The following is a 13,499-nucleotide window of genomic DNA, read 5'->3' as shown; positions in this document are numbered from 1 at the left end:
CATTCCCAGCCATGAGGAAAAGCTCATCCAGCCAGAGGTCACTCATATTCCCAAAATCCTGATGCTCCCAAGCTTGACCCGTCCGGGAAAAAGAGGATTTCCCAAGGAAGCAAATTTGAACAATCCCAAGAGGAAAAACAAGGAATTTTCAAAGACTCACCTCATCCAGGCTGGAGGAGAGATCGCTCTGGGAAAGAGGAGGAAAGAACGGAATTAGAGGAATTTGCATCCCTAAGCCCATCCCAAGGTTTATAATCGGAGCTGACATTCCACGTGATTAATGGAATGCTTTGGGCAGGAAAAATCCATAGGATCCCACCCAGAGACACCCCCTCCCACTATCCCAGGTAGATCCAACCTGGCCTTGGACACTGCCAGGGATCCAGGGGCAGCCACAGCCAATCTGGGAATTCCAGCCCAGCCCCTGCCCACCCTCCCAGCCAGCAATTCCTTGCCAAGATCCCAGCCCAATCTCCCCTTGGCCAGTGGCAGCCATTCCCTGTGTCCTGTCCCTGCAGGCCTTGACCCCAGTGCCTGGAGCTCCTTTAGGGACTCAGAGCTTTCCCTGGAATTTTCCCTTTTCCAGGGGAACATTCCCAGCTCTCCCAGCCTGGCTCCAGGGCCTTTGGAGTATCTCCATGGGATCCTGTGGATCCTGGAATGGGATAAATTTTCCCTGTCAGGAAGGAGCTGCCCCACTCCCAGTTTTCCTTATCAGCTGAGGAAAATCAGAATCTCCATGCTTTAGGATTCCTTCATCCTAAAAGGATTCCCTAGGACAGGATGGAGGGATTGCTACAGGTGGGAAACAGGCTCCAAATCCCTGGGAAAGCTGGGAATGGTGCTGGATTTGCAAGGAGGAGTCGGGAATTACCTCGAATCCAGGGATGTGATGAACAGCTGGCTGCAGGGAGAGAACACAATTCCCATTAACATTCCCACTGCTAATTCCTCTTTTTCCAGGAGGGAAACTTCAGCCCCTTCTGTTCCCAGCTTTAAAAATCCTGGATTCTCATCCAGCCAGGAAGCACCAAATCCACCCAGATGATTCCCACTGGGATCAAACAGCTCTTCTGGGAGCACATCTCATTCCAGGGCTTTTCCAAGGCCTTTCCCACCTGAGTTTGGAGGGAATGAGGAGGAGGAAGCGGCCACATGTAGATATTTGGGGCCTTCTCCTGGTGTTTGGGCTGGGAAGAGGGAATTGTGGGATTCCCATTCCCAGATAAACCTCAGGGCTGGGAAGGAAGAGTGGGATACCGGGACTGAGCTTTTCAATCCATCCTTTTCACCTGGCACATCTGGGATGCAGCCATTGGAAAAGCTGGAGTGGCTTCAGCTCTCCTTAAAGCCCTCCAGAAATATTCCAAGGAAAGCACAGCATTCCTTAGGGATTTGGCAATTCCCAGCTCCCTCGATATTCCTGAGACTTCCCCAGGACTTGTCCAAGGAGAGAAGGATCCATCCAGCCCATCCCACCTGGAATTCTGCAGTTTTCCATCAGGCCAATCCTAAACTACCTCTTTTCCCACCTGGAAAACCTCATCCTATGGAATTATCCCTCAAAAAGGGACAAATCCCAAATCCCTCCAGTTCTTCAGAGACTCCAAAGGCACCAATGGAAAACCCACCACCTGGAAAAGTTGGATCCTGGGACAGAACCGGAATTCTGGAACATTCCAGTCTCAGGGATGGATCTCACCTTTTCCCTCTGGATCAGCTCAAAGGCAGCCAGGAGCTCCCCGGCATTCCGGCCAGATTTGAGGACAGGATACCAGGAAAGCCGGGGCGAGCGCTCCAGGCTGGGCCGGCAGATGCAGCGTCCCATGAATTCATCCGCGCCCTGGAAAGGGAATTCCAGGGAATTGGGAACCATGGGAATTGGGATCATCCTTGCCATCCCTTTTCCCAGAGAAATCCATCCCCACCTCAGCCAAAAGTCAAGAGCGAGGGATGATCCCGTTATGGGATTGGGGCAGGGAAAACGCCCCAATTGGGATTGGTGCTCATGGAGCCTCTGGTTTTCCAACTCCTCTCTGGAATTCCTAAGGCTGGAAAAACACCTTTTAAAGAGAAGAACACCTTTTTAGGAATTCCTATCCCAGGTTTTCCAGAGCAGGAACTTGGAGCCTTCATCAGCTCCTAAAAATCCCATTCCCTGCTCCACACTGAGATCTTTGGAATCTTTCCTGCTTCCTGCAGGAGAGGATTAAGGGAAATCCTCTCCTGCAGGAAGCAGGAAAGATTCCAAAGAGGGAAAAGAAGCAGAAAGATTTCCAGAGAGGGAAAAAGATTCCCGAGATATTCCCAAGCCCTTCCCAAGGTGTATTCCAAGTGTTTTTCCACAGAATTCCCTCCTGCACTTGGTTTGTCCAGGGTTGTTTTTGTTTTGTTTTTTTCCAGCTTGCTTTTTCTGGGAAAAACCGTGAGTTCCTGCCACCAACCCCCAAGAATTCCATAATTCCCAGGCCCTTTGGACACTCCAAACAGTAGAGGGCATTTCCCTACTTCCATGACTGCATTCAACTTTATCCCAAGGTTTTTCCATGAGGAAACTCTGTTAATTTTCCCACTTTAAATGACAACGAGGAAGCTCAATGAATGGGACCTCAAGGACACCACAGGATTTTCCCTGGAATTTTTCTCCCCTGGAATGTCCACCTCAAAGCCTGAACCACCCAGAGATGCCAGACATCACATTCCAGAGGCTGGGAATTCCCGGCGGGAATCGCCGCACTCACATAGGTGTCGTGGTCATAGATTTCCACCAGGATGTTGGGAGGGGACTCGGCCACGTCCTGAGAATTCCCGAAAATCTCGATCTCGTAGAAGATCAGGGTCTGATCCCAGGTGGGATTCAGGGTGTTCTTCTCCACCACCGTCTTCTGGCTCTGGTGCAGGAAGGACACGATGGCGTAGGGATCTGCGGGAATGGGATTCAAGGATTGGGATTCAGGGATGGATCCCAGCTCCGGCTCTTCCCAGAATTCCAAGTTCCACCCAGAACCAGCTCCCAAAGAATTTGGGGGCTCTCATCTCACTCCATCTCACCCTGCATTCCCTCAGGTCTTGCTTGAGGAAAAAGGAGCTGCCCAGTCTATCCCACCTGGAATTCGGCACTTCAAGCCCAGACTGCCCTGTTTTCCAGGTGGTTTTCCAGCTGGAAAGGCTCAGTCTCAGAGTTGAGATTGTTCTAAAGATCCAGGGAAATCTTAGAGCCACTTCTGGGACCTAAAGGGACTCCAGGAGAGCTGGAGAGGGATTTGGATACGGGAAGGAGGGACAGGACACAATGAATGGCTTCCCACTGGGAAAGGGGAGATTGGGATAGGATCCTGGGAAGGAATTCCTGGCTGGGAGGTAGAGGAGCATCCCACACATCCCTGGATGCAGATTCCAGGAACAACCCACACATCCCTGGGGGCTTTAATGAGAATCAAAAGATGCAGCTCCCAGGATTATCCCACATCCCTCTGGATTCCGATCCCAGGATTATTCCACAAATCCCTGGGTGCATATCCCAGGATTATCCCACATCCATGGATTCAGATCCAAGGAACACCCCACATACATCCCTGGATTCAGATCCCAGGAAAATCCCACATTCCTGGATTCAGATCCCAGGATGATGCCACAAACCACTGGACTGAGATCCCAGGATTATCCCACACCCCCTGGAAGCAGGGCCAGCTGATCCCAGCACCATTCCCCCTTTTCCCCAGGAACTGGGGCACCAGCAGTTGGATTTCCCCCTCTATCCATGCTTAACAATCCAGGACCACTCGGACATTCCCAACAACCCACTCTGGGAAGAGCTTTTCCCACTTTTCCTCAGCCAAATCCTTTACAATAAACAAAAAACCCTGGATTTGGAGTTGCTTTTCCCTTTTTTTTCCCCCATTTTTCCCTCCCTTCTCCTCCTTTTTTTTTTTTTTTTTTTCATGGAAGCCTCTCTAAAGCCCCTTTGTTGGGAGCAGGGAATGTTTATTTTTCCAACTGCCAAGCCCCTTTAATGAACTCCTTTATTCCCGGCAGCGGGAATCACAATCCCACATTGTGGAACGTTGCTGTTCGTGTTGTCCTTGGCTAGGATTTTTCCAAAGGAAAACTATTCCAGACTCCCCTCCCGGGCCATGAGCTCACCTCGCTCCCACCTCCTCATCCCAACAAGGAGCCTTTTGTGGGAATTCCAGGTGGGAGCAGGCACTGGGGGAATTTTTTTGGATGCTCTGGGGTGTTTATTCCCAAAAATCACATTATTCCAACTACTGGGAAAAGCAGGAATTCCTCGGGATCACGGTCCAGCTGCTTCCCCAGCTTTGGGACTGACCCTGTTTCCCATCATTCCCGGATGTGTTGTTCCAAGTGGAGTTGAAATCCCACCCAATTCCTTCTGTAAATTCTCATGGGAATCAAGCAGGGATAGCCCTGGAGGGATGTTGGATCTCTCCCACCAGTGGATTCTTTTTCTGGGATTTGGGACATTCCACATTATCTGAGCTCTGATCCAGAGGAGGTGACATCCCCTTTTCCCACTTTTCCAGCTCCAAAGCCTTAATGGGAATACCTGGCTGGGATGGCCCAGCCTCCAGGGATGAGAATGTGGAATCTTCTGGCTGCTGGGATAATTCCAGGCATTCCATTGCCCTCTCAACCACATTCCAAAGAGATGTTCCACCTGCATCCAACCATCCAAGCACCTCCAGCATGGAAACCCCATGGATAAAAGGATTTCTCCTATTATGACTTCTTTCTTATCCCAAAAAACCCAGCGTGGGAAGTCCCAATCACACCAGCACAATCCTGGGAATTTCAGAAATCCCTGGAGTTATGCTGGGAAAGGGTGGAGCAGCAGAATGCGGAAAACTCCTCCACAATGGCTAGCTCCTGTTTTCCACCTGAATTCACTTTTTTCCATGAAAATACCCTTCCTAAATCACAAATCCCAGGGACTGCTGCCCCCCTGTGCAGCTAGGAGAAGGGGAATGCTAAGGAATTATGGAATCATGGAATCCCAGACTGTTTTGGGACAGAAGGGACCTTACGGATCATCCTTAAGGATAAAACCCCATGGGCTGGGAACCTTCCACTGGATCAAATCCAACAAGGAATTTCCTGAGGATGCTGGAGAAGAAGGGGCCGGACTGTGCCAAGGTCCCGATAAAATCCTGTCACCCTCTGGAATTTTCCCTGGGCACATCCCATGGAAGTTTCTCCCTGTGGTCCATCATATCCAGCATGGAGAATGAAAGGCTCCAGAGATTCCCTGGAGCCCATTCCAGGCCTGAAAGGGCTCCAGGAGAGCTGCAGAGGGACTGGGGACAAGGGACAGAGGGACAGGACACAGGGAATGGCTGCCACTGGCCAAGGGGAGATTGGGCTGGGATCTTGGCAAGGAATTGCTGGCTGGGAGGGTGGGCAGGGGCTGGGCTGGAATTCCCAGATTGGCTGTGGCTGTCCCTGGATCCCTGGCAGTGCCCAAGGCCAGGTTGGACATTGGGGCTTGGAGCCACCAGGGATAGTGGGAGGTGTCCTGGCCCGTGGATGGTCCCCCTCTGTTCCCAGAATTCCATCCCGGTGCAGATCCGGACTCACCGGAGAAGCTGTCCTTGTCCATGGCCATGAGATCCCGTGCCTGGTACAGGTAACAGCGCAGGTGGAATCTGTTCCCAGCTGCCAGAAGAACAGGAAACATGGAAAAGATCCCAGGGTCATTCCATCATTCCTCATCTCCCATCTGAGAGAATCCCAGCTTAATCCCCCGGGACATCCCGAGCTCCAATCCTGGAGCCTGTGGATGTTCCCATATGCACCGTCCTCCCCTCCACCCTTTTTCCATCTTTATTTCTCCATCTTTTTTTGGGAAAGGGATGGTAAATGCCTTTCCTGCTCCCCTGGGGTTCTTACAGTCAAAAATGCAGGAGATTGTGGGTCTGTTGACTCCAAAACTCAGGGTGGATGCGGACTTTCCATCAGATTTTCCATCGTCGCTCTTGTCGTCCGTCACTCCTCCCTGCAAGGAAAACAATAGAAAGTCGGGAATGCTGGGATCACCTCCAGAGCCAGGTTTCCCCATGGGATGGAATTCTCTGGGGTGTCCAAGAGGAGTCTGGCCTTCCGGTGTTCCCCAGAATCCTAAAATTTAGGTTGGAAAAGCTCTTGGAGATCCCCGTGTTCTCCTATTTCCCCATTGGCCTTGGAATATTTGTGGGAAAAGGAGCAATTTCCAAGCCTGAGAATTCCCGTTTGTGGAACCCATGGGAAAAAGGGGAATAGGAACAATCCCACCGGGAGAACTGGGGATGAGAGGCAGCCAGGGTCCCCTGAGATGGGAACAGCTCATGCAAAACACCACAGAGCCACTTTTATCCCAAAGGGATCAACTTTGGACTGGAGGGAAAGACAGAGCAAGGAAAGACGGGGAAAAAAGCCAAACAGGAGAGGAAAAAAATCCATAAAAATACAGAATAGGAGCTTTGTGCTGCTTTGCCTCTCATGGAATCATTGGAAAAGCAGCGTGTTGGGAAATCCAGAGTGTGGAGAAAGTCAGGAACAAAGAGGAAAAGCAGGGAACAAACAGGGCGGATAATGGGATAACGGAAAACAGGCAACAAGCAGCCGATAACAAGTGGCCAACAACATTCCCAAGCAGAAATTTGGGAATGGGAGAGGCTGTTCCCTACCAGAGCCCCTTCCAAGGCGAAGACGGCGGCGGGGCCGGTGCGTTCCAGAGGCTCCATCCGGCGTCTCCAGCGGCGCCGGCGGAAGGAGTCGGAGCGGCGCTGCTGGAGGTGGAAGCGCCAGCCGAAGAGGGAAGCGTATTCCCAACCATCCCCGTCCAGATCCTCCTGCTTGTGCTGCCAGACAGGGATCACAGGGATCAGGTTTTCCCAGACTAACCCAAAAGCTGGATTTAGGTTTTTTGGGATGTTGTTGGATATGGTTGATCCACCCCAGGTTTTTCCTGTGTCTTCCCCAGACTGGAATTATGGAATGGAGTCATGGAATTGTTCGGAGAATCACAGGAATATTCCGGTTGGGAAAGATCTCTGAGGTCATTTGGTTTCAGCTGGGAAACCCTGGAGATTATCATGGAATCATGGAATAGTTTGGGATGGAAGGGACTTTATAGCTCAGCCACTTTGAGGGACACTTCCGACCATCCCAGTGTACTCCAAGCCCCCTCCAGCCTGGACCTGGACACTTCCAGGGATCCAGGGGCAGCCACAGCAAATCTGGGAATTCCAGCCCAGCCCCTGCCCACCCTCCCAGCCAGCAATTCCTTGCCAAGATCCCAGCCCAATCTCCCCTTGGCCAGTGGCAGCCATTCCCTGTGTCCTGTCCCTGCAGGCCTTGTCCCCAGTCCCTCTGCAGCTCTCCTGGAACCCCTGCAGGGACTCTGAGCTCTGCCTGGAATTTTCCCTTCTCCAGGGGAACATTCCCAGATCTCCCAGCCTGGCTCCAGAATGCCGGAATGGTTTGAGTGGGAAGGGATCTTAAATCCCATCCTATTCCTCCCCATCCATGTTCAGGGACATATCCCCTATCTCAGGTTGCTCCAAACCAATGTCCATCCTGGCCTTGGACACTTCCCAGGATGGAGCCGGATTATCCCAATCCAACCATTACCACTGCTGGAACCACCCCGGGAATGCAGCTCTCCAGCAATCCCTGAGATGAATCCCACTTGGAGCGGGATTGCCGGGCTGGGGCCAGATCCTGCCCAGGCCTGTGGAGCTCCAGCAGCTCCGTTTCCCATCCCGCTTTCCCTTTGCCATCATCCTGACCCTTCCCATGGCTCTGCCGCCTCTGGAATTTCTCCCTGGATCATCCACCCCAAGTCTGGAAGGTTTTTCTCCCAGTGACACCCACAGCAAGTAGGGTGACAGTGGCTACAGTTATCCCGAAAATTTTCTGGGAAGGGAGACAAGTGGCCTTGGGAAGCAGCGGGAAGGACCGAGGAGCAGAAGCAGCATTCCCGGTCCAATGGCACCATCTAGAGGGAAGCGGGATAGCGACAGGCTGGGGACACCGGCCCTCCCCCAATTCCCACACTCTCAGACTTTCCTGGATGTCCCCATCTCACCCCACATCCCAGTCAATCCCTCCGGAATGTTCTCCACCCTGGGAATGTGGTGTTTTCCACTGGAAACCAAGACAAGCTCCCCTCAGTCTCCAAGGAAAAGCAGATCCTGCCAAAGCCAGGCACCCACTGGAGGGGCAGGGCCATATCCCGACCCAGTGGCACCTTTTCCTGGCCAATCCCACCTTTCTCATGGCTTCCATGTGCTCCAGGTCGCGCCGGCGGAGCCGCACCCAGCGCCGGCGCCGGTGGGTGTGGAACATCTTCTCCGCCGGCACCCAGGCCTTGGGCTTGCGCTCCGGCGGGATCGTGATCCCGTACTCCCAGCCTTGGGAAGAAGGGAATACCTGGTGGAGGTGGGAGAAGAGCCTCCCCCCACACCTTGGCTCCCACCAGGAATTTTCAACAGTGAAGGTGTGGCTGAATTCAGCAAAATTTCCCGGTTGGATTTCCCTCCTTATGGCACAACCCACCCCTCTGGAATGCTCAGGGATGGATCCGTGGTGTCCTTGGCTCCAAATCCTATCCTGGGGACTCTTCCCTCTCTCACTCCAGCCATTCCAACCCCTGGGACCATCCCAGCACTCTCCAGCCCAGTGTTTTTCATTTCTTTTCCACCAGGATCTTCCCAGATTATCCCAGCACTGCCTTTGGGAATTCTCATCCCACCACTCCAAGCAGAGACAAGGGAAAAGGATCCTCCACCAGAGCCTGATCCCTTCTCCTGATCCAGTTCCCACAGCCATGGGAATGTTTTCATCCACAGACCATGGAAAGAAATCCCAAACTTCCCAAATCCCAGATCCCAAAATTCCGTCTTTGGTACCTTTCTCATCCACAGCCCTGTTGAGATCCGTGTCCCATTCCACATCTTCCCACTTCCAGCCTGGAGGACACTCAATCTCATCCTTGGGCAGGACCTTCTCCCCATTCTGTGGGACACAGGGAATTCTCACCCAAACTAATCCCTAAATTTCCCCTGGGATTCCAGCCCGGCTCCCAGAATTCCCAGTTTTCCCTTACCACGTCTGTGTAGGAATCGGTCATGTGGATCCACTGCCCTCCAGGAAGCCGGACCTGGTTCTCAAACACCTCCTCCACAAAGCTCAGGTGTCCAGCGTCCACGTCATGCAACAACCTGAATCCCGGGAATACCCAAAATCAGGGATTCTCCATCCCACCTTCCTTCTGTGCCATCCTCAGCGCTCCCAAAGATCTCCAAGCAAAATTCCTCCTCAGGAAAAACCCAAACCAGGATGAAAACCTCACCCCAAAGCTCCTCACTTTTGGAGCATCCCAAGATTTGGATGAGGGGGAATCACCTCTGTGGACACAGGTGAGGAACTACAGGGGCATCGGAGATTTTGCCACCGGATTTTGGGATTCTCGGGAATTCCCAGCGGAAAAGCCCCACTCACGTCTTTTCTGGGCAGACAAACCAATCCCCAGCCCAGGTCCATCCTGCGGAAGGCCGGAAGCTGTCCTTGGGAAGCTTGATCCGGCCGGTGACGTCGGAATATTTGGGATAAGTGAGGCCAGTGGTGCCCCAGTTCCCCACCAGCGCCAGCTTGGTCTGGTTCTCATACTGGGAGAGACAAAAATAAAGAGGGATTTGGGGTTGGAATGACAGAATTCCATGAATAATCCCACAGAATCCCGTGAATAATCCCTGCAGAGGGACAGACCTCCTGGGAAAAGCCCAACCCATTCCACAGCATCCCAATTTTCCCATTGTAAGGGACAACACAGCTCCATGACTCATTCCCAACTTTCCCCTCAGCACTCCAGGCTGAGCTGGTGGGAACAGCTCCTCCTTCCCACAGTTTTTAGGGAATGATGAGGTTTCAGGTTTAGCCCACCCCCTTTTCCTGCTGGGATGGGGATCCCTTGGGAATGCTCACGGTTTCAGCAAAGACAGAGAGTTTTCCCTCGGCGAATTGGTTGAATTCCTTCTCATCCACGGCCAATCCAAACCAGAGCCGCACCCGGATCTGCGCCGGGATCCGCGGCCCCATCACCTCCTCCTGTGGGTACTGCCAAGGAAAAGGCCCCCAGGAAGGGATTAACAGGAATTCTGGGAGGTTGGAAGGGTGGGAATGAAGATCCCTAGATGGGGCAGGTGGGACATGGGGCAGTCATGGGATAATGTCAGGAGTGGGTGGAACGCTTTGGGATCATGGAATTGAGGTTGGAAAAGACCTTCAGGATCATCCAAATGCCACCATCGGCATCCCTAAAATGTGTCCCCAGCTGACCTTGTGGAGATTCAAAATTCCAGTGATCCTGGACAGGATCAGGGATAGGATCAGGGACATGGACAGGGTCACAGGTCAGGGACAGGGACATGGACAGGGAAAAGGACATGGATAAGGTCAGGGGCAAGGACCGGGAGAGGGACAGTTACACAAACAAGTGTTTAAGGTCTCTCCCAGACCAAAACTTTCCATGGTTCCATGAAACCAGAGCTGAAAGTTGTGTTGGGATTTGAGTTTTCCCTGCTAGATTTTCCATATTTTCAATTATTTTTAGGGAAAAAACTGGAAAATCAAGAATCCACCTGGACAGGCTTCCAAAGGTACCTTGAGGAAGATGGTCTGGAGCTTCCCACAGTTCCGGCCGCAGCAGTTGGAGATGTTCCGGGAATACAGGACCTGGTGGGCCGGGATGCGGGCGAAGGCCACGCGTTTGTCCCCCTGGAGCATCCAGATGACGATGTCTGGAAGGCTGTTCTGGGGCTGGAAAACACAAATCCATAGGATCCCATTAGGAGGAATCCACCAGCACAGCCCAGAATGGGATCATGAAATCATGGAATGGGTTGGGGTGGGAGGAATTTTATCCCAGGTGGCTCCAAGCCCCAATGTCCAACCTGGCCTTGGGCACTGCCAGGGATCCAGGGGCAGCCACAGCCAATCTGGGAATTCCAGCCCAGCCCCTGCCCACCCTCCCAGCCAGCAATTCCTTGCCAAGATCCCAGCCCAATCTCCCCTTGGCCAGTGGCAGCCATTCCCTGTGTCCTGTCCCTGCAGGCCTTGTACCCAGTCCCTCTGCAGCTCTCCTGGAGCCACTTTAGGCTCTGGAATGTGCTGTGACGTTTCCCTGGATTTTTCCCTTCTCCAAGGGAACATTCCCAGTTCTCCCATCCTGTCTCCATGGTAGCGGGGCAGAATTTCCCCTTTTCCTGCTGTGGGATCAGCCCAGAGCACATGGAGCTTCCCACCCCCCAACATTCCAAGCCCTTCTCCCAGGGCTGCTCCCTATCCATGAATTGACCTCAACTCATCCATGAGCAACACCAACCTCAACCATCGGAGCCAAACCTGGCACCGTGGGAGAATCCCATGGATTTGGGAGCAGGCATCAACATCACCCCCACTTCCCACGAAAATCACAATGGGAAAATCAGGAAGAGTCACCTCCTCCGCCATGGCCCGGAGCCGGCACAGCCAATCCTCCGCCTGATCCAGGATTTGGGAAAGGCTGGAATTCTCATGTTTGAGCCTCAGGGCCACCTTCAGGATCTGCTCCAGGTGGGTGCTCCGGAAGCGGAACAGGTTCTGATCCAGGTGGGTGCTGGATGCCCTCCCCAGCACATCAGGAAGCTTCAGGCTGCAGGAAGCGGGAATCAGGGATTGGGTAGGATTGGGATGGACCTTGAAGGTCATTAAGGGTTGTTAATTGTCACTGATGATGACTAATGGTGATTAATGGTCATTAATTGTCATTAGTGGTCACTAATGGTCACCAATCATCACCAGTGGTGATTAATGGTCACCAATCATCATCAATACTCATTAATGGTTGTTACTGATCACTAAAGATCATTAATGGTCATCAGTCATCATTAATGATCATTAATGATCATAAAAGGTCATTAATGGTCACTAATTGTGAGATTTTCTGGCCTTTTTAAATATTTTTTCCATATTTTCATCAAGTTTCCAAGAAATTGAGAAGCCATCAAAGATATTTGGGAACAGGAAGAACAAAAGAGCTTCAAACCACAGCCAGAATTCCCCCTGGAATCAGGATGGGAATGAGCCACACACACATTTTAATATCCATTATCCAAGCTCCTGGAAAAATGGATCAGCTGCCAAACTGGGAGGTTTTTCCTGTAAAATTCAAGGATTTATGGATCCGCTGCTATAAATTAACTTCCTGCTCCCGGCTCCTGAGCCGCAAATCAGGATTTCCTCCGGAAAAAATAGATGGAGAGAAAGATAAATTTATTTTAAGCCATGGAGTGGTTTGGAAGCAGATTTTTAAGGATGCGACATTCCCACCTCGGGAATTGGGATCTGTAAATCCCTTTTTTTTTTTTTTTTTGCAGGTATATAGGGAGAACACGGAATTATGGAATGGTTTGGGATTTTCCACTATCCCAGATTGCTCCAAGCCTTGTCCAGCCTGGCCTTGAACACTTCCAGGGATAAAGATTTGGAGTGATGGGGAATGTGCAGGGAAGAGGTGGAAAAAGAGGGGAAAAATAAAAAAAAAGGGGGGGAAAAGGAGGGGGGGAAGGTGAAAAGTGAAAAAATAAAAAAAAAGGGGAGAGAAGGCAAAAAGAGGAGAAAGGGGGAAGGGAATAAAAGGGGGGAAAAGACAAAAAAAGCAAAAAAAACAGGAAAAAGAGAAAAATGGAAAAAGGGGAAGAGAGGAAAAGGGAAAAAGAAACAAGGGAGAAAAGGGGGGAAAAGGAAAAAAAGGGGGAAAGAGGGCAAAAAGAGAAAAAAAGGGGGCAAAAGAGGAAAAAAGGAAAAAGGGGAAAAACAAAAAAAAAAGGAAAGGGGAGTGGGAAAAAGGGGAGAAAAGGAAAAAGATTAAAAGGCAGAAAGAGGAAGAAAACAGGAGAAAAGAAAGAAATAGAAAAAACGGGGAAGGGGAAAAGGAAAAAAGAAAGCAAAAAAGGGAAAAGGAGGGATGGGTAAAAAGAGGGCAAAGGAAAAACTGAAATAAAGGGGAAAAGTGAATGAAAGGAAAGTCGGTAAAGTGGGGAAAAGAGAGGAAAAGGCAGAAAAGGAGGGACAGAAAATAGAAACAAGGAAAAAAGGTGGGGGAAAAGGAGGGAACAAACAAAAAAGGGATAGAAAGGAAAAAAGGGGAAAAAGTGGAAAAAATTTGGAGAAATGGGGAAAGAGAGGGAAAAGGGGGAAGAGGGGAGAAAAAAGGGGGGAGAAAAAAGGAGAAGAGAGGCAGAGGCAGCGTTCCCTTCCAAGACCAAAAAGATACATCAGGAAAAGTTTCCCATCCTGAATTCCCGAAGTACCTGCAGTCAGCAATGACGTCATCGAGCAGTTGGGATCCCAGGGCCTCCACCTCGACCGGAGAGTGGTTGGATTTCAGAGCCACGTGGATCTTCTCCAGGTTTGCCTCCTGCAGGAAAAGTGGGGATCAGGAGCTGAGGAACCACCCG

The 13,499-nt window shown here is 51.3% G+C and overlaps 1 protein-coding gene across 6 annotated transcripts in view; it reads right to left on the bottom strand.

Moving 5' to 3' along the window:
* The window catches only part of DYSF (dysferlin), a 69,291-nt gene that overhangs the window by 39,657 nt on the left and 16,135 nt on the right, over positions 1-13,499 (bottom strand). For all 6 annotated transcript variants that reach the window (XM_064419162.1, XM_064419167.1, XM_064419164.1 and 3 more), the window contains 15 exons: positions 13,353-13,459; positions 11,500-11,692; positions 10,663-10,818; positions 9,985-10,116; positions 9,502-9,668; positions 9,107-9,221; positions 8,910-9,015; positions 8,269-8,411; positions 6,684-6,857; positions 5,908-6,013; positions 5,596-5,673; positions 2,742-2,923; positions 1,703-1,843; positions 875-904; positions 161-187 (listed from right to left, as the gene is read on the bottom strand). In XM_064419162.1, the coding sequence (XP_064275232.1) occupies positions 161-187; positions 875-904; positions 1,703-1,843; positions 2,742-2,923; positions 5,596-5,673; positions 5,908-6,013; positions 6,684-6,857; positions 8,269-8,411; positions 8,910-9,015; positions 9,107-9,221; positions 9,502-9,668; positions 9,985-10,116; positions 10,663-10,818; positions 11,500-11,692; positions 13,353-13,459 (1,857 nt within the window). The remainder of the gene's footprint in view (positions 1-160; positions 188-874; positions 905-1,702; positions 1,844-2,741; positions 2,924-5,595; positions 5,674-5,907; positions 6,014-6,683; positions 6,858-8,268; positions 8,412-8,909; positions 9,016-9,106; positions 9,222-9,501; positions 9,669-9,984; positions 10,117-10,662; positions 10,819-11,499; positions 11,693-13,352; positions 13,460-13,499) is intronic.

This window comes from Passer domesticus, chromosome 4 (genome assembly GCF_036417665.1).
Source record: "Passer domesticus isolate bPasDom1 chromosome 4, bPasDom1.hap1, whole genome shotgun sequence".
NCBI lineage: Eukaryota > Metazoa > Chordata > Aves > Passeriformes > Passeridae > Passer > Passer domesticus.
Note: the sequence above shows the minus strand (reverse complement) of the source record. Positions and strands in the feature narration are given on the sequence as shown.